General features: G+C 44.0%; 1 protein-coding gene across 1 annotated transcript in view; it reads right to left on the bottom strand.

Annotated features, from left to right (window-relative positions):
• The window catches only part of LOC124605833 (DNA endonuclease RBBP8-like), a 91,892-nt gene that overhangs the window by 59,070 nt on the left and 13,605 nt on the right, over nucleotides 1–19,217 (bottom strand). Inside the window, exon 2 of the mRNA XM_047137764.1 lies at nucleotides 2,387–2,492. Within this exon, the coding sequence (XP_046993720.1) occupies nucleotides 2,387–2,492 (106 nt within the window). The remainder of the gene's footprint in view (nucleotides 1–2,386; nucleotides 2,493–19,217) is intronic.

A 19,217-nucleotide genomic window follows, 5' to 3' on the forward strand; every position in this document is an offset into this window, starting at 1 on the left:
GTGTAATTGCTAAGCTTCTTTAATACTGCGAGTCATGTACCTCTTCACTTTCACAGCTTTTTGACCTTCAACTGTTACAGTTATAGTGTCTTTTTTTTGTTGGTACTCTCGCGAGAACAGTCCCATTCATCATCCAGATAAAATGACTGCACTATTTGAACTTGAGCTGCCTCTTTAGGATGACCACAATAGGGATCTGGTCTTCCAAAGACTCCTTTTACAGACCTCACATTTCTTGATTTGTCTGCCATGTACGTTGATACTGATAGAACTTTGTTCAAAATTGCTTTCTTTGGAAATGTCTCTGGAATAATAGTTAAAACTTGCACCTTTTCACTGTAGAATGCACAATATTCAACAGATGAATTGCTATTTGTGAAAAATTCCTGGCAAGAGCTGGAAGAGTGCTTTGGTTCATTTTCTTCTTAATATGGAATTTCTACTTTGAGGAGTGTGATTATTTGCTGTAGTGTAGTCATCCATAGCTTTAGTAATTTCTCTGTGCTCTCTTGATGCATGGAGCTTATGACTCGACATCACTGACTTAACAGTTTGTTAATAGGACTAACAACTACCTCTGTAGTTGACTGATTCAGGGTATTTGATTCCTCCTCTGTTGATGCAAAATCTGCATCATCTGCACCATGGGAGGCTTCACCTTGTTCAGATACTATCATTGTTGTTATTCTGTCTAAATCATTTAGAATACAAAATTCGTCAATGGAAACATCTTCACTTTGAAACAGAGTCTTCAAATGAGAACACTTATTTCTAATCTGAACAAAGTCTTCTTTTTTTGTCTTATAAATCACTCTTATGGATGAGCAAATAGTCAGCACACTTCACTCTCCTGTGGCCCCAGTCAGAAGACATTTCAAACAGTCCTTTTCACAAAACACACTGCAACTGTGTCAACTGGCAAATTCCTCACGAAAACACAGAACTCACTGGATGGGACTCAGATTTCTTAGAAGCATCTTCAGTAAACAAATTAGCACTGAACAACTACAATACAGAAACATGCAATGAACAACCACGACAAAGAAACTGACGTGAAATTACAACAAACTAAGAAATATCTGCAACAGTGAAAGTGATAAGAAATAACTGCAACAAAGGCAATAGTAATAAACATTGTAGCAAAGAAATTAGTAGGAAACAACTTCAGTGAAGACATATATTACCCTTGAAAGTTAAAAAAATGATTTTTTAACATAAAACCCGTCCAACTTAAAAAGTGGAAGCTCTCCTTTACAGAGAGTATAGTACTACATGGTACTAATCAACAGAATAAAATCTAACTGTTCTGGATTGGCATTTTTGAAAAAAAAATAAAAATTCTGTAAACCATAAAAAATTAGAAATGCAATAGTAAAAGAACTTTAATAAATACGTCCAAATGGAGGATACCATTGTAATCATAAAACAATTATCTTTCAAATAAAAAAACCTAACAAAATATCTAGAACTGTCACAGACATACAGTATTTTAAAAATTTTCCAAAATTCACATCTTCAAAATGGTGTTCGCAGTGTCATCTTGGAGGCCTGTATCTCGGGGCAGGAATTCTTGTGGAGAAAACAAAAAAATACGTGCTTCTTACTTACTCCTGAATTTTAACATAGGCTTAATTCAACAGAATCCGAGACACTGAAGGTAACCCACCTGCCTGAAGTGATACGCATTATGCAATTTGCAGTATACACTTTTTGTGTCAATTTATTTAACCATCTTTTTAAAATCTGTGGCACCAACTTATTTCACTGCAGCTGCACTTTGTCATTTTAATGTTGTGAAAGCCAAAAATAATACATCAACAACTTGCCATAGAACATAAACTAATAAAACAACACGTTCTCACGTACAAGTATGCACCGCAAAATGTACTGGAGAATGATGAATACAAATTATACTGGAACAGAACCATTATAACAAATAAAACAACACCACATAACAAACCTGACATCATACTCACCAATAAAAAGAAGAAATTAACACAACTAATCAAAATATCCATACCCAATACAACAAATATACAGAGGAAAACAGAAGAAAAAATTGAAAAATACATCCAACTGGCTGAGGAAGTCAAGGACATGTGGCATCAGGATAAAGTTGACATTACACCAATTATACTATCAACTACAGGAGTCATACCACACAATATCCACCAGTACATCAACGCAATACAGCTACATCCACATGTATATATACAAATACAGAAATCTGTAATTATTGATACATGTTCAATTACCCGAAAGTTCCTAAATGCGATGTAACATATACCGTACAGTTAAAAGGAAGTCACGCTTGATCAAGGTCCGCGTCACTTTCCATTTTTAACCAGGCACAACGCCTGAGAAAGGAAAGAAATAATAATAATACCTCTTTAGTTCTCTCTTCAGCTGATTTACTTCTACCACTGATGCTTGTAATTCTGTCTTGATGCTCCCATATTGATCTTCTGCTTCTTTCAACTTGGAATGTAGCTCTAGAAAAGAAATGAGGCAATTAGAAATACAAAGGATACTATGGAAATTTTGATAACAACTAGCCAAACATTGCACTTCCAAGAAAATAAAAATATTATAAGTGGGAAATGGGCCTCCATTGTTGAGCTCTAATAATGTTCAGTTGCTTTCAGCCACAGACTGCAAAGAAGAAGATTTTCATGATACAAGTTTTTGTGACTTCTATATGGGTCTAACAAAATGTTATTCCATTTCATTGATCTTTTTCTCCTCTTTTTTTTTTTTTTTTTTTTTTTTTAGAAAATGAAGCCAGTCTTGGCACGCAGACCTTGTCCATCTAAAGCACATCTGCTCATAGGGTGGCAAAAAAACTCACACATTTAATGAAGATCCTGAATCTAGGGGCCTCCACACCCATCATAAAGCACAGATTTGTTCACAATGTGTTTCTTTTGCTGAAAGCAAAAGTAAATCATCACTGGACCCTATTCTAAATCACTAGAAGCAGCTGTGTCTGCCTACAGACAGACAGAGTGTACCTGAAATAGTTCCCTACAGAGGCAAACCACAATATGATTAGAGAAAGTGCACTAGAATATTATCACTTGAAAGTGACTAGTTTCAATTATATAAAAGTAAATATTAAGAAAGCAAAAAGTTTGCATTGCTTTCTCAAAACTTTTTAAATGAGCCTCTTAAGAGTTATAGCTACAAAATTTTTAAATTTTGGTATTAAATTATGAATGTACTGATTTTGAGATTGCATATGTTCAACAGCACATGTTCAGCAACACCAAGCCAGGCACCAAGTCAGTGTACTGGGAGGGGGGGATATTTAGACAGGGTACCAGTGACACATTAAGTTTTCAATAATCACTTAAGAGTTGCCCCAGGTTACATAATAATTTTTCTAACAGTAACAAAAATTGTAATCTCTTACACAAAAGAAATCCAAGGAATTTGTAGGACGTGGATCTGAAGAAAATAAAAAGGAAGAGAGAAAAAAGACTATTGGATAACTGAAGGGTAAGGTCTCAAGTTTATAAACATTTATCAAGGGCAGCAAAGATTTCTAAGCCGCATTCTAGAGCTGTAAATGTGTAGTCCTAAAGCATCGACTACATACTGAACAGCACAGCACCGCGAAACAGGGTCAAGAAGATGCTGACCTGCGAGCTAATGGAAAGAGCAGGCAGCATCACACCTCGAGGAAGGCAGAGTTCAGCACCCTCTGTCGACACTGACTTAACCAGCAGCCCATTGCTGGTTGGTCCCAGTTCAGCTGCAGGCTTCGAGAGCATCAGTAGTGAGTAATAGGAAGATGATATTTAGCCTGAATTCTGCAAGTAGTAGTAGTAGAAGTAGAAGAAGAAGAAGAAGAAGAAGAAGATCAAGAAGAAGAGAGTAAATGTAATTGTATGTAGGAAGCACAGGAAGCCACTTAATAATGAGAAGTTATGTTTTTTTTCCTTTTTATAAATAGAGAGTTGTATTATTTTAAAGGTGTTATGTATAAATTCCTAAGGTGTTGCAAAAAGCTGTGTTGAAATTTCCCCACCACAGACATCAGGAGTGTACACATAAAACAGTTGGCGCATCAGCACTGTACTTGACTAGGCATGGATGCCCACATTGAACAGATGATGTCACACTGCCTAGCTTGTGATGAAAATCTATCGGCCCCACCGCAAACATTTTCAGCTTGGCCAAAGTCTCAATCACCGTGGAACAAGTGCATATTGATTTTGCTGGTCTCTTTTGGAGCATTTGTTGGCTTGTTGTTGTGGACTCTCTTAGCAAACATCCATTTGCAGCACCCATAAACTTTACTGCATTGTGTAGCACCATTCAGGCTTTGTCATTTACTTTTTGCTTGGAAGTTTTGTCTAAACTGTTGGTCGCAAACAATGTGTCACAGTTTACAGCTCAGGAATTTGAACTGTTTTGTACAACCAATGGTATCACTCACCTTACTACTGTTCTGTTTCATCGTCAGTCAAACAGAGAAGCTGAACAGTTTGTGGCTACATTCAAGCCCACACAGGAGAGCAAGCGCTGCCACTCTTCCTTGCAACATACTGCTCCCAGTCCCGCGGTGATACATCGCCGGCGGAGCTTCTACATGGCCAGCAACACCGAATGCTGCTACAGTTGCTTCACCCACCACTGTGTATGGCACCTCCCACACTCTGCAAGTATCACTGCTGTGCCGCCATCAGAACCAGATTCATGCTTGTCAATTGCAAGATTCTTACACATATTTTCTGTCCCCAAATTTGCATCCTCTCAGGATCTTGCGGCTGGTGCAGCTACTCCCAGCGGCCTCTTTGGCACCGTCTGTGGAACTGATGGAGATGAACCCATTGCCTTTGCTGCCACAGTGGCTCAAGTTCCCAGCACTCGGCCTGGTGCCACTGTGGACCTGGCACCACACTCGCTGTTTTTCATCAGACCAGCTCAGAAAGAGGGTGGGTGCCCTTTTGGCGGTTATCCGATCAATGTTCCCATCGGAGCGCAGGATGGAAGTTGGGGTGTGGCTGGGGACTCGGCATTGTTCCCAGTTACAGCTCTCGGGGCTCCTCATGCCACCCAGCTTCCTGACACCCCCCCCCCCCCCCTTTTGTCATAAGAAATTGCTAAAACTAAACAAAGCTCCAGGACCCAACAGAATTCCTATCAGATTTCACAGAGCATTTGTGACTGAGTTACCCCTCTTGTGATCATAATATACCACAGACCCCTCAAACAAGAAACTTGGCCCACCAGCAGAAACAAAGCACAGATTATGTCCGTCTGAAAGAAGGGTAGCAGAAGTCATCCACAAAACTACCACCCAATATCTATTATACATCGGTACATCTGTTGTAGAATCCTAGAACATACTCTGAGTGCCAACATAATGAAGTATCTAGTACAGAATCACCTCCTGCCTGCCAGCCAGCACAGTTTTTGAAGGCATCAATCTCACAAACCCACCACACACTTCCCACATGACGTTCAAAAGGACACGAATTAAATATGCCAGGTTGATAGATGCAGTGTTATTACTTCCAATAAGCATTTGATTCAGTACTACACAAATGCTTATTAATAAAGGATGACCACATAGGGTATCAAATGAGATTTGTAACTGTAATGAGTCTTTCTTTGTTTGGAGACATAGCGTGTTATCTTGGATGGAGAGTAACTACTGTCATGCCCTAGGAACGATGTTGAGATTTGTGCTGTTCATATTGTATATTAACAACCTGGCATACAACATTAACAATAATCTTGAGTTTTTTGTGCAGATGTGCAGTTACCTTCATCTGAAAAAAGCTATACAAATATCCAGCCAGAATTTGATAAGATTTCAAAGATTGCAATCTGCCTTAAATTTACAGAAATGTAAACTGTATGATTAACAAAATGTAGAAAAGTAGTACCCTATGACTACAATATCAGTGAGACATACAAACTGATTTTGCATTTGTTAATTTGAGCATATTAGCCATTTAATCCTGGTGATGAAGTCATCCCTTGAAACATGTTGCAATATGAAATAACTTAAACTAGTTATCAAGGAATTGTGACTGGCAGTTTTTGTAATAGTGAGTTACACATGACATAGCAGGGAGTAACACTGATTTATTTAGAACAAGAAATACATACATGATACTCCCTAGAAAGCAGGAACTCAAGTCCGTACTTCAAAGCAAAGTCCAATCTGCACCGTATCAAAGTTCCACCTATGACATAGTCCACAATATTAACACCATTACTGTGTATTCAATACATCTCATTGGCTCAGACTCAACGGAATTTGTATGATTCACCACACGATTGGAGGTCCACTGCGGACAGAAAAACAGTTGTTGACCAGGATGATGGAGGTGAAACTGATTATGATGGCACCACCAAAATCTGTGGGCGGAGGCCACAGGATACATCACAGACCCATGGTGGGTGAAGATAATCACGCTGATCCAGGCTGAGTGGCGACTGAGCTCATGAGCCGACATGGGGATGCTCACCTGGATGAGAGAGGCCTCAGTGACATTATGCTAGCAGAGGACACAACATGTCCAAGAGGATGTTGTGATGGGCAGCCATGCCACTCCACCGGGCTGTAACCTTCACTTGGTGAGGCCATGTGAGTTGCTATAAAACCACAGAAAGCATTAGGTGCAGTGTTACACATCATTTCCTTACGGGTGACGATCAGGACACAGCCCTTCTTTGTTGCAAGTCCACTGGCCATAGTTTTGAACACCAAATGTGTCTAGGATGGTTGCAATAGATGGTAGAGCGACCCTAGTGGAAGCCACCCTGACATGTAGTCAGTAAGCCACGTGACTCCAGGACCCAACCCAAATGCTGACACACCATACGTTCCACCAGCTTACGCAGAATGTTGGTGAGGCTGATGGGCCAATAGCTATCCACATCAAGCGGGTTTTTACCAGGTTTGAGCACCGGAATGATGGTGTTCTACCGCCATTGCGATGGAAAGACGCCATCGCACCAGATCCGGTTGAAGATGACGAGGAGATGTCACTTGTAGTCAGATGAGAGATGTTTAATCATCTGACTGTGGATCCAATCTGGCCCAGGAGCAGTGTTGGAGCAATGTACAATGGTCACTGAGGAGCTCCCACTCTGTAAATGGAGCGTTATAGGATTCACTGTCACATATAGTGAATGGGAGGACTTTCCCTTCCAGACGCCGTATGAGAGTGCAAAAGGCTGGGGGGGAGGAGTAATTTTCCCGACACAGAGGCTCGGGCATAGCGCTCAGCAAAGTGCTCGGCAATCGTGATTGTGTTGGTAGATTACACGCCATTTATGATAACACCGGGGACACCTGTTGAAATCTGGTACCCGAAAACATGTTTGATCCTTGCCCAGACTTGAGAAGGTGATGTATGGCACCCAATGGTCATTTGATAAGCTGGCAAACGTGAGCACGGAGCCGTTTAAAGGCTATGAAGTGCTCCATGGAAGGATGCTGCTTATGCCACTGTAGAGCTCGTCGATGCTCCTTAATTGCTTCAGTTACTTCCGATGACCACCAAGGGACTGCCTTTCACTGGGGGCACCCTAAAGAGTGAGGGATCTCATTTTCTGCTGCAGAAAGGACTGTTGTTGTCACCTGCTCAACCATCACATCGATGTTCCCGTGTGGGGGAGATTCAACGGTGACAACAAGGGTGAAAGTTACCCAGTCCACCTTGTTTGAAGCTCATCTGGGGAGGTGTCCATGGGTCTGACACCGGGGCAGTGACAGGAAGATGGGGAAGTGGTCACTACCACACACGTCATCATAGCCTCTCCAGTGGATAGATGGGAGAAATCCTGGGCTGCAAATTGATAAATCAATGGCCGAGTAACTACCATGAGCCACATTGAAATGTGTGGCAGCCCCAGTATTTAAGAGGCAGAGACAGTAAAGTTTCAACATCTCTGCCTCGGATAGTAAGCATGGTGCCACCTCACAAGGGGTTATGGGCATTAAAATCTCCCAAAAGTAAGAAAGGTTTAGGGAGTTGATCAATCAGTGCAGTTAATAGATTCAGGGGTACTGCACCATCTGGAGGAAGATATACATTGCAGACAGTTATTTCCTGTGTCATCCTTATCCTGTCAGCCACAGCTTCAAGAGGAGTTTGAAGGGGCACATGTTCACTACAGACTGAGTTTAGGACATAAATGCAAACTCCACCTGACACTCGATTATAGTCACTATGGTTCCTTTAATATCCATTATAGCCGTGGAGGGCAGGGGTTCGCATTGCCAGGAACCAGGTTTCTTGGAGGGCAATGCAGAAAGCACGTGTAAAGCTTAACAGTTGCCATAGCTCAGCCAGGCGGTGGAAAAAGCCGCCACAATTCCACTGGAGGATGTCGTCATCACGAGACTGGGAAGGCATGAAACACTCAATGAGGCAGTCTAAGCCTGAGAGTCACCTGCTGCCACCGACTGATTTCCTGAACAGGCTATATCCATTGTGTCTGAGGATCTGGTGAGATCTAAGTTCTCAGTGGACGCCAGAATCTTCACCTCACCCTCACACGCAGAACTTGTAGGTAGCGGTGGTGTGGGTGCCACCGCAATTCTCTTGATCTTGAGGATCCTCTTTTTGGATTTCTCTCGCTGCTCCTTGGGTTTCCATGGCTGGGAGGACTCCACTGATTCAGTCTCCGGGGCTGAGGATGATCGTGAAGCCCTACGAGCAGCTGCTTTTGGGCTCTTCAGCCACTGGCAGGTGTCATCTTTCCCACTAGCAGAAACCTGGGAAGGGAGTGACCCAACAGACCCCTTCCTAGTGAGAGGAGTCAAAGAAGACTTACGCCTCTCTGGCGCAAAACTGGGGACTGATATCCCCGACAGTTGGGGGGGGGGGGGGGGGGGAGAGGGGGGGGGAGGTGTTTGCTCCCGAAGTAGGTTGTGCAGGAGCAACAGGGAGCGAAGTGCCCCCCACCATCAAGGGGGCAAGTATAGTCTTCTGGCTCTGAGAGGTGATTGGCGATGGTGGAGCTGATGGGCCTAGAACTGTTGCAGCAGCGGCATAAGACAATGTCATATGTAAAGGATGTAGATGTTCAAATTCCCTCTTAGCCTCAGTGTAGGTCAGTTAGTCCAGGGTCTTGTACTCCATGACCTTCCTTCCTTTCTTTCTGGAGAATCCTGCAGTCAGGCAAGCAAGGCAAATGGTGCTCCCTGCAGTTAACACAGATGGGAGGCGGGGCACATGGAGTATTGAGATGTGATGGGCATCCAAAATCTAGACATGTGATGCTGGATGTACAGTGGGAAGACATATGGCTGAACTTCCAGCATTTAAAGCACTGCATTGGGGGAGGGATATAGGGCTTTACATCACAGCAGTAGACCATCACCTTGACCTTCTCAGCTAATGTATCACCCTCGAACGCCAAGATGAAGGCACTGGTGGCTACCTGATTATCCCTTGGACCCCTGTGGACACGCCGAACGAAATGTCCACCTCGCTGCTCTAAATTAGCTCACAGCTCATCGTCAGACTGCAAAAGAAGGTACCTGTGAAATATGATACCCTGGACCATATTTAACCTCTTATAGGGCTTTATGGTTACAGAAACGTCCCCCAGCTTGTCACAAGCGAGTAACACCCATGACTGGACAGAGGATGCTGTTTTGATCAAGACTGACTAAGATCTCATTTTGGACAAGCCCTCCACCTCCCCTAACTTGTCCTCTAAGTGCTCAAGAAAGATTCCCCATCAGCTCTCTAACATACAAGGTACTGGGGCGAATAAGAGCACCGCCGTCATTGTCCTGATGTTCCTCTCTTGGTGTAACCAGGGAGGGGAACGATTTGTGATCGTACTTCTGTGCATTGAATTGAGCCCTTGAACACTTGGAGACTGCAGGTGTTTGACCACCAGCAAGAGATGGTGCACTACGCTTCACTGCGTGTCATCCGCCCTGATGCCACCCACTCCGACTAGTGGCCCTCCCCACGGGTGCCACTCAGTCACAACATAGGCCACCTGGCAGGATGGCCATTGCCGGGAGTTCCGATGCACCAGGGTGACAGGTATCTACTCCTTGGTATACGTGGGGAGTTAACAGCGCAGGCATCAGCAGAGCAATCCCTGTGTGGTCAGAGGGCTACAACCAACAGGGTACATGGCGGCCCCATTGCAACGGACTGGCTACCGTGCTGAATATCAGGTGCAACCAAGCAAACAAGCAAACAAGTCCATTATCATCATCAGTGTAGATGACGATACTGCACAGTTGATGGAAAAATACGCACCCCGGAGGGTGACCTTGCCCAACAGTTGGAGAATGAGAAGAAGAGCAGATCCACGTCGATGAAGGATGCGATAGGTCTCAGCGCATGATGGACACAATGCACCCCATAAGGCACCCTTCCCCAATTGGCCCGCTCTTCGGGAAAATTTTGAAAAATAGAGATCAAACCCTACAGGGGACCATCACATAAAGGCCAAAACGTGTGAGATTCCTTTTAGTCGCCTCTTACGACAGGCAGGAATACCTCGGGCCTATTCCAACTCCCGGACCCGCAGGGTGGATGGAGGGTAGCGTTGAGATGGCGTAAGAGGGACAGATGTGCAGATGCATAAACAAAGCACCCATAGTCTAGTTTTGAACAGACAAGGGACTTGTACAAATGGAGGAGAGTGGTTCGATCTGCACCCCAAGAAGTACCATTGAGGATACGAAGAACACTGAGGGACCGCATACAGCGGGCTGACAGGTAAGGCACACGGGAGGACCAAGTGAGTTTCCTATCAAGCATGAGCCCCAGGAATTTTGTAGTTTCAGTGAACTGAAGAGAAAGAGGCCCAAGAAGTAAAGATGGTGGGAGAAACCAATTGCGCCGCCAGAAATTCACACTGGCAGTTTCGTCAGTGGAAAAACAAAAGCCACTGTCAATGCTCCAGGAGTAAAAACAATGAAGACATCACTGAAGACACCACTCAGTGGGACAGGTCTGTGGAGAACTGCAACAGATGCAAAATTGTCAACAAACAGGGAGCCAGAGGTGCCTGGCAGGAGACAGGCCATTACAGGATTAATGGCAATAGCAAAGAGGGTGACGCTCAGGACAGAACCCTGAGCACACCAGTTTCCTGGATAAAAGTGTCCAGCAAGGAAGAATCCACACACACCTTGAAAGCTCGGTCTATTAAAAATTCCTGAAGGAAACAACACAGGTGGCCACAGAAGCCCCATGTGTAAAGAGTACGGAGGATACCAGTTGTTAAGCAGGAGTCGTAGGCCTTCTCCAAATCGAAAAATACAGCCATAGTCTGGGATGTCTGCAGAAAACCATTCACGACATGGGTGGACAAAGTAACGAGATGGTCAACTGCAGAACAGCGTCTTCGAAATCCACACTGTGCAATTGTTAGTAAATTGCGAGACTCGAGCCACCATAGCAGCCGGGCATGGATCATACGTTCCACCACCTTTCAAACACAGCTGGTGAGAGAGAAAGGGCAGTAGCTAGAAGGAAGGTATGGGTATGGGTATGACGGTAGCGTCAAGCCAATGTCCGGGAAACGTGCCCTCTGCCCAGATGCGGTTATAAGTATTAAGCAGAAAGTGCTTGGCTGCAAGAGAAAGGTGCTGCAACATCTGAATGTGGACAGTGTCTGGCTCTGGAGCGGAGGATCGGGATGAACTGAGAGCATGGTCTAGCTCCCTCATAGTAAAGACGGCATTGTAGCACTCACGATTCTGAGAAGAGAAGTGTATCACCCAAGCAAGCCTCCTCTGCTCTTTTCCAATGAAGGAAGGCAGGGTGATAGAGGGAAGAGCTAGATATTCCCACAAAATGGCGGCCCAAGGTATTGGAGATAGCAACAGGTTCCATGATGACATCGTCTGCCATTGTCAGGCCAGAAATTGGCAAATGGATCTTGGTCCCAGACAGCCGTTGGAGGTTGGCCCACATGACAGAGGAAGGAAGTTTATAATGAATGCAGTTTACCATTGTAGGATGATGTCTCCGCATGCGAAGTGCATCACGGAATGGCAAAGAGGAAGTGCAAGGAATGAAACGTTCTGCAGCAGTAAAGATAACGTTCGCGAGATATTCCCCCTGGTCTTCAAAACTGGGGAAATCTTGTTCTTTGTAGGTCCCCAAGGAGGAGTAAAGCTACCAGTCAGCCTTAGTAAGCTGCCATTTGGGTGTGCACGCAGTTGGGGTAGGAGTCCGCAAATGGATAGCACATGGGAAATGGTCACTCAAGTAGGTGTCAGAAAGAATGGACCAATCAAGTCAACGAGCAAGCTGGGCAGTGCAGAAGAATAGGTCCAAGTGGGAACAGATGTGCGAGAAGACAGAAAGGAATGTGGGTGCTCCAGTGTTAAGGCAGAAGAAGTTGATAGGATTAACAATATCAGCCAAAAGGGCATCTCTTTGACCCCAAATGAGATGATGTGCATTAAAGTCACAGAGTAGCAGAAATGGGGGAGGTAGCTGCCCAATAAGCTGAAGGAAGTCTGCCCTGGTGACACTGAATGATGGAGGGACATAAATGGCACATGAGGAAAAAGTCAGGTGAGGAAGGGAAAGGCGAACTGCAACAGCTTGAAGATGGGTAGTCAGGAAGATGGGTTGACTATGAATGTCATCCCATATGAGCAGCATGACGTCCCCATGAGATGGAATGCCAATCTCAGGGGGAAGGTTAAAACGAACTGGGAAGAAATGTGAAAGCTCAAAGCGGCAGTGAGGATGCAATTTTGTTTCCCGACAGCAAACTACAAGGAGATGCTGTGATACTAAAAGCAGCCATAAATCCTGTTTGTGGGACCGAAAGCCATGAACATTCCATTGGAGGAGAGTCATGATGAGGAAGAAATGAAGGGGTGTCATCTAAGCAGCTGCCGAGTGATAGCCTGCGAAACTTGCTGCATGAGGTCCACAGAAGCATTGGCTTGCTTGTGCTGTCGGTCTGTGGAGTCCAATGCAGAAAAACAGTTGGTGGTGCACACTGGTGACACGAAGGCCGGCCGAGCTAAGGTATCAAGTGGCAACACCGTCAAAGAGGATCTTTGAATCAGCGAGGAAGAAGACTGTTTGCCTTTGGTGGACTTCTTTGAGCCCTTCCAGTTAGCAGAGGAAGACTCAGATGTTGGTTGGCTGGAGGGATGTAGGAAGTCTTCGTGGGAGTACTCCTTCTGTCCTTTCTGGCCTACCAGTTGTAAAGCTGGCGGCTTCGCCCCTTGGGACAAGAGTTTGATGGCTTGTTGCACAGTGGGATGAGGGGATGGAGATGCTACCGTGGCACTGGGCGATTTCACAACCTCAGAGCTGAATCTGAGGTCGCTTTCTGCATGGCCATGTCCTTCATGGAGCGAGAGGTAGCAAGAACAGAACTATAAGTGCCAGACGGGAGAATGCAGAGTTTGCGACTAGCCAGTAACTTGCAAGTGACAGGGTAAGGCACTTTTCCCTTTACCCGGGTCTCCTGGAGAGCCTGCTCATCAAGATACATGGAACAATCCTAAGAGGATGTGGTATGGCTGCCACTGCAATTGATACAGCAGGGAGAAGGAGATGGACAATCGCCCTCGGGTGCATCCCTATGACAGGTTACACATTTGGCTGGGTGTCGACAAGACATTCTAGTGTGGTTGAAACGATGACACTGGTAGCAGTGCATCGAGTTCGGAATGTACGGTCGGACTGTGATAATTTCATAGCCTGCTTTGATCTTGGACAGAAGCACCACTCTATTAAAGGTGAGAAAAATAATATGGGTGGGCACTAAGGAGGAACCTGCCTTTTTCATCATCTGATGGATGGCAATGACACCCTGATCAGAGAGGTCTGATTGGATTTCGGCATCAGTCAGACCGTCGAGCAGCCTAGTGTAAATAACACCACAGGAAGAATTCAGAGTTCCATGGGCCTCGACATGAACAGGATAGCCGTGGAGAAGTGAGGTGGCAAGCAGTAGTTGTGCTTGAGAATCATAAGTACTCTCCAAAAGCAAAGTGCCATTCCGTAAACAAGAGCAGGATTTCACAGGGCCAGCATTTGCATCAACATCTTTCTGAATAATAAACGGATTTACCATTGCGAAGGACTGACTGTCTTCAATACGTGAAACTATGAGGAACCGTGGTGCAGCTGGAAGGGTCTTTGAATCGTTAGCCTCATTCTGTTTACGTTTCGTAGATGTTGATTGTGAAGATGATTGGCTCATTGCGATAAAATCCCCCATGATTGCCAGCGTCTCCAATGGTGTGCTCCTTCCAACTGGGGGCCCCCTCACAAGGGGGCACCCGCCTAAGGTGATTGTTTACAACTCAGGTCACAACTCCCGAACACCTGACAGAGGCACCAATCGGCAATTTGGGAAGGTAGCAGCTCAGACAGTCACCCCTCCATGGGCATGGCCTGTACCAGGGAGTTCATCCTAACCCTACCTGCCAACCTGGGGCTGGGAATCATGTGTTACCCAGTCGCCTGTTACGTGTCAGATGTGTAAGCCAGCTGTCAGGAGCACACAGGGAGGAAGAAGAAAAAGAGGAATCTCAAACGCTGAAGCAGAGGAACGAGAAGAGAATGGAAACAAAGAAAGGAAAAGGCAACAAAAAACAATGGTGGGACTGTTCTTATGTCAGCAATGGACAATGTGAAACACTCCAGACATGTTCCCCAAAGGAGGGGAAGAAGAATAGCAAGAGGATAGACATGCAGCACAGGAGGGAAAAGATGTTGCAAAGGTTGGGGCCCCATGGTAGCTCAGCATGAACCCACCAAAGAGTGGTGAGCCCCCTGGGGGATGATCATTTTGGTGGTCCAGTGTTATGATGTGGGAGGCATAATGTTACAGTAGCGTACTGATCTCCAACCCTTTGAACAAAGGTACACTCACCGGTCAATGTTATTGTGGCTTTGTACTCCTCCCCCATGTGGATTTTTCCAGTAGAGCATTTGGTTCTGATTTCATTTTATGGATGACAGCACAGATGGAGGAACTCCTGGAATGAAAGGATATTTGGCCAATGGACTGGCTTAAATCCCACTGAGCAGGAGTGGGATGTGTTGAGGAGATGTATTGCAGCATGTCCATGTGCACCAATGACCATCCAGCATTTGTCAACTGTATTGGTGGAAGAATGGAACACCCTACCAACCAGCATGGGAGAGTGTCGTAGAGTGTGTATTGTTGTCTGTGGTGACCACACACCCTATGCCTTTTGTAATGTCCAGGGGACCATCATAAATTGTGGCACCTTCAGTGTAATTGTTGTCTTTGAGTAAAAGTGCTATTTCTCTTCATCTCATTGTGTATTTCTTTCAGTTACCTCCTGTACTGCACTGTCTTGTACTATACTACAGCAGTTTTTTCTTGTACGGTCCAAGTTTCATCGAGTTATGTTACTTCGCAGTGATGAGTCATAGGAAAGTACATCTGTCCTTACTTTTGCAAAGCAGTGGACAGTTGTTAACAACGACACAGAACCACTGGTGGGCAGAAGTAAGTTCACAGACTGTTTGCCTATGAATAAGTTTTCAACATTCAAAGCCTTCCAAATTTACTGACACGGATGATGGCCCACACTTCAGCTCAATTTTTGCATCTTTTCAATACAGCAAAGAATCACTCACCTTCTCATGCTAGCTTTTCACACCTAATCTAAAGGTGAAGCAGAACCCATGGTCCACATCTTTATGAAACCACTGTGCACATGGTTTTAAGCAACCATTTCTCAGTTCTTACAGAGCTGCTCCATGTGGGGACAAAAGCCTGAAAGAACTGTTACATCAATGCCAACAATGCATGCTACTGCACTCTACCAGCACCACTATTACTACACACTGGGAGCTCTGGTCTGGCTCCACCACCATTACAATCCGTATACAGCATGACCACTGGAAAAGGTCCAGGCAGCACAGCAATCTCCCTTGCAGTTAATCAGGTTGCGTCAGAGTTGGCACCCTTACCAGATGAGCACCCCATTCTGTGTCTTGCATCTCCTCCTGGGTAGATGTCTTTCGATCACAGTAACACAGATTCTGAGAACCATACACACTTCTGGAGTTGACCCAGCAGCACAGCACATTTCCATAAGTAGAAAAAGCTCCACTGCCCAAACTGCAGAGCCCAACGAATGTTTTCGCCACAGGCTATAGATGTAATCTGTGTAGAACTGTATAGATGTAATCAGCATCAGTATATTTTTATTGGTGCTTCAAGTGTATTCCTCTTGTGTTCAATAAATTACACAGATAAGTCCACAGCACACATCACAAAAAACTAGTTTCTGAGTATATAAAGCTGACTTACCAAGAGTAGAAGAACTTGTATTCCAGGAAGTGGATCTTCAACCAGCATAGAAACAGAATCACTGAATTTCCACGAAAGATTTTTGAGGAGTAAAAAAATTGCTAAGCATTCGAAGTCAACTGCTGAAGAAGAATCAATCAATGACTAGATGTAAGATTTTGCACAGTCCCAAGAAAAATGAGAGGCTTCCAAATCATTCCTTATCAAGACATGCTATTGCCCATAAGATATAAGTCACTGATTATTACATGGAAAAGGTTAAAAGGCAATGTGTTTATGTACAAGGCTTTTTCAGTTACTTTGGTTGTTACTGTTAATGCCTCTGGTGCGGCAACTAGCAGCATTAACAACTCCTGCACTCGAAATACAAATTACTTCTTGTTTTTTATAATTTAAATTTGTGTAGAAGGAAGTGAAATGCTTACTCGACTTTTCTTCTTCTTTTTTACTAATTCGTGCATTTGGCATAAGATGATATTTCACTAGTTTTTAACGGAGTTTATACACCATGAAATCTGTTGGCAAGGGAAAATTGTGTGGAGAACCAGGAATCAGATTTTCTGTCTTTCAGATGCAGTGTAGGAGTTGCAACTGAAGTGTACGTGAATAGTGTAGTTGTTAACACTCTACTTACAAAAGGCTCGACTCTCAGTGTCAGTCAAGCATAAAATTTTGTACTGGATGTTCACATTCCACTTTGTAATGAGAAACTGTGAATATTGGACCATTAAAGAAATTGACAGATTGTAAAATCTGGAAACAAATAAGAATTTCAGTTAACTCTCCCAAGCAAGAACACGAAATTAATTAATTGACTGTGTACACACAGCATAATAGATAGAATGTTAATTTATTGGTGGCAACAGGAAAGGTCTGTACTTTGGTCCCACAATTCTTAGATTGAAATGAACTGTCTGTTACATGTCATGTAAGATGCTCTGTTGTACCATAGAGCAGCAATAGCCTGTTGTTAGAATAGGAACTAGTCTATTGGGTATCTGAACACGCCCACTGTGCTATTCTCTACTGAACAGCTTCAGTTGTTTAATTCCACTCACATTGTCTGTAATTCTAGCATATGTACGTTGGTGGAAAGTAAGAACAGTGTTGCAACCATCACCAGTGAAGCTGTTTCAGTAGATGGAATTGAGTATTTCTGCCTTTGATTTATGAAATACATTTCAAGAAATATGATCAATGAGTATCTGGGACAGATAGCTTTCACCCATTAATTAATTTAAAATTTCTTGAAAAATTGCCTGTTACCTTCTGTCTCAGGTTCTTTGACTGATGTTTTTTCGATGATTTTTTTTTTTTTTGATGTTTTGGCAGCATGAGTGGCTTACATTGTCAATACTTCACCCTCCGTTGCTGGTGGGGGACTGGAGTCAAGCTTGTGGTCACAGACTAAATGTACCTGGCACGCCAATGTCCAACGGCTTCTTTGTGGTAATTGTCACTGTGATTATCCCCTTGTTGCCTGTAATGGTTGTTCGCTGCAGCACAGAACCCAGAATCAGTTCACCTTGAGGATTTCCTCATTCTTGTTGGAGCTATCGTCATGTTTGTGGATTTCTATAGCTTCCTTGAACAGGGAGGTGTGGTAGCTCTGCTCCATACCAAGAACTTCCATGTTGGTCAGTCTCACACATGGCATGCTCTAATCTGGTTGATTTCTTTACCTGTCCCAATGGGCAATGCTGCTTATGTTCGGTGATCCTGGTGTTGATCGACTATCCAGTCATTCCATAATAGACTTTTGCACACCTGACACTGCAAGTGTGTCTGTTTTGTTCTTTGCCAATCTGAAACACTCTGATCTTGTTTGTCAGTTTATAAACAGCCTTTATGCAGTGTTTGTGCATCACTGTCCATCACTCTCGGAATGTATCGCTGAATGATAGTACCACACGTTTCTTCTATTGATGTGTCACTTCACCGAGTGTTGGATTCTGTGATGCTTCTTACGTAACTTGTGGAGTACCCACTGCTCCTGAAAATACTTTCCAGATGTTGCATCTGAGATGCTACAGTTCACATATTCGGCTCGTGGCGAGACAAGCATGAAAGAGCCTTATATCGTCTTATGGGAAAATGGAAACAATATGCTCTAGATAATTACTGACTGGCACTTTGGTGAAAACAGAAACAACATCAAAGCTGACCAGGATGTCATTTGGGCTGGATTTTTGGTGATCTATACAGCCGAGGTGGTAGTGTTTGTGAGCTGCAAAGGTTGAGCCAAGACTGAAGACTCCTTGATTAACCGGTTGGTGTTCTGTAGGATATGCACTTAGTTTTGGGTTCGTCGTCGTATCTCATAGATCTTGAAGCTTCCGTTCATAATCTCCACTCTTCATTACAATGGCCATATTTCTCTTGTCAGTAAGCAGTATCAATATACTCTTGTCAGAATTAAATCTCTTGATAACTCATAACTCTTCTTTTTTCAGGTTGCAAGCTGAGGGTTTTGCTTTGTGTAGTATAAGGGCAGTTTCATTGCATGTTTCCTCACCTAATTTGAAAGGACATGTCAGGCAACAGGTTAGCAACAATATCCTCCATAGGAATAGTTCCGAGGGTGATAGTGAAATTGTAAGAAAGACTGAAGATTAGAGTAGAAGCTTCGAGACCTATTAAATCCGACAACATACCGAAAACTAAATGCAGACCTGATACTACCAATCACATGGAATATGAGTCAGTTAATTAATGCATCTTCTCTCTCGGCCAACATACAGAAGTACCATGTTCTTTCATGCATGCATGCACGAACTATATAATGTGGAATGGCAATGTCTTTGAAGAGCTGGAAGGCGTTGTCATAGGTGGTCCACTTAGACCAGTGATGGCCAACTTCCTCATGGAACATTTCGAAACACAGGCGCTGAACTGGACTTTGCTGCACCTCATACACCTAAGGTGCAGTAGAGATACATCAA

This window comes from Schistocerca americana, chromosome 3 (assembly GCF_021461395.2).
Source record: "Schistocerca americana isolate TAMUIC-IGC-003095 chromosome 3, iqSchAmer2.1, whole genome shotgun sequence".
Taxonomy (NCBI): domain Eukaryota; kingdom Metazoa; phylum Arthropoda; class Insecta; order Orthoptera; family Acrididae; genus Schistocerca; species Schistocerca americana.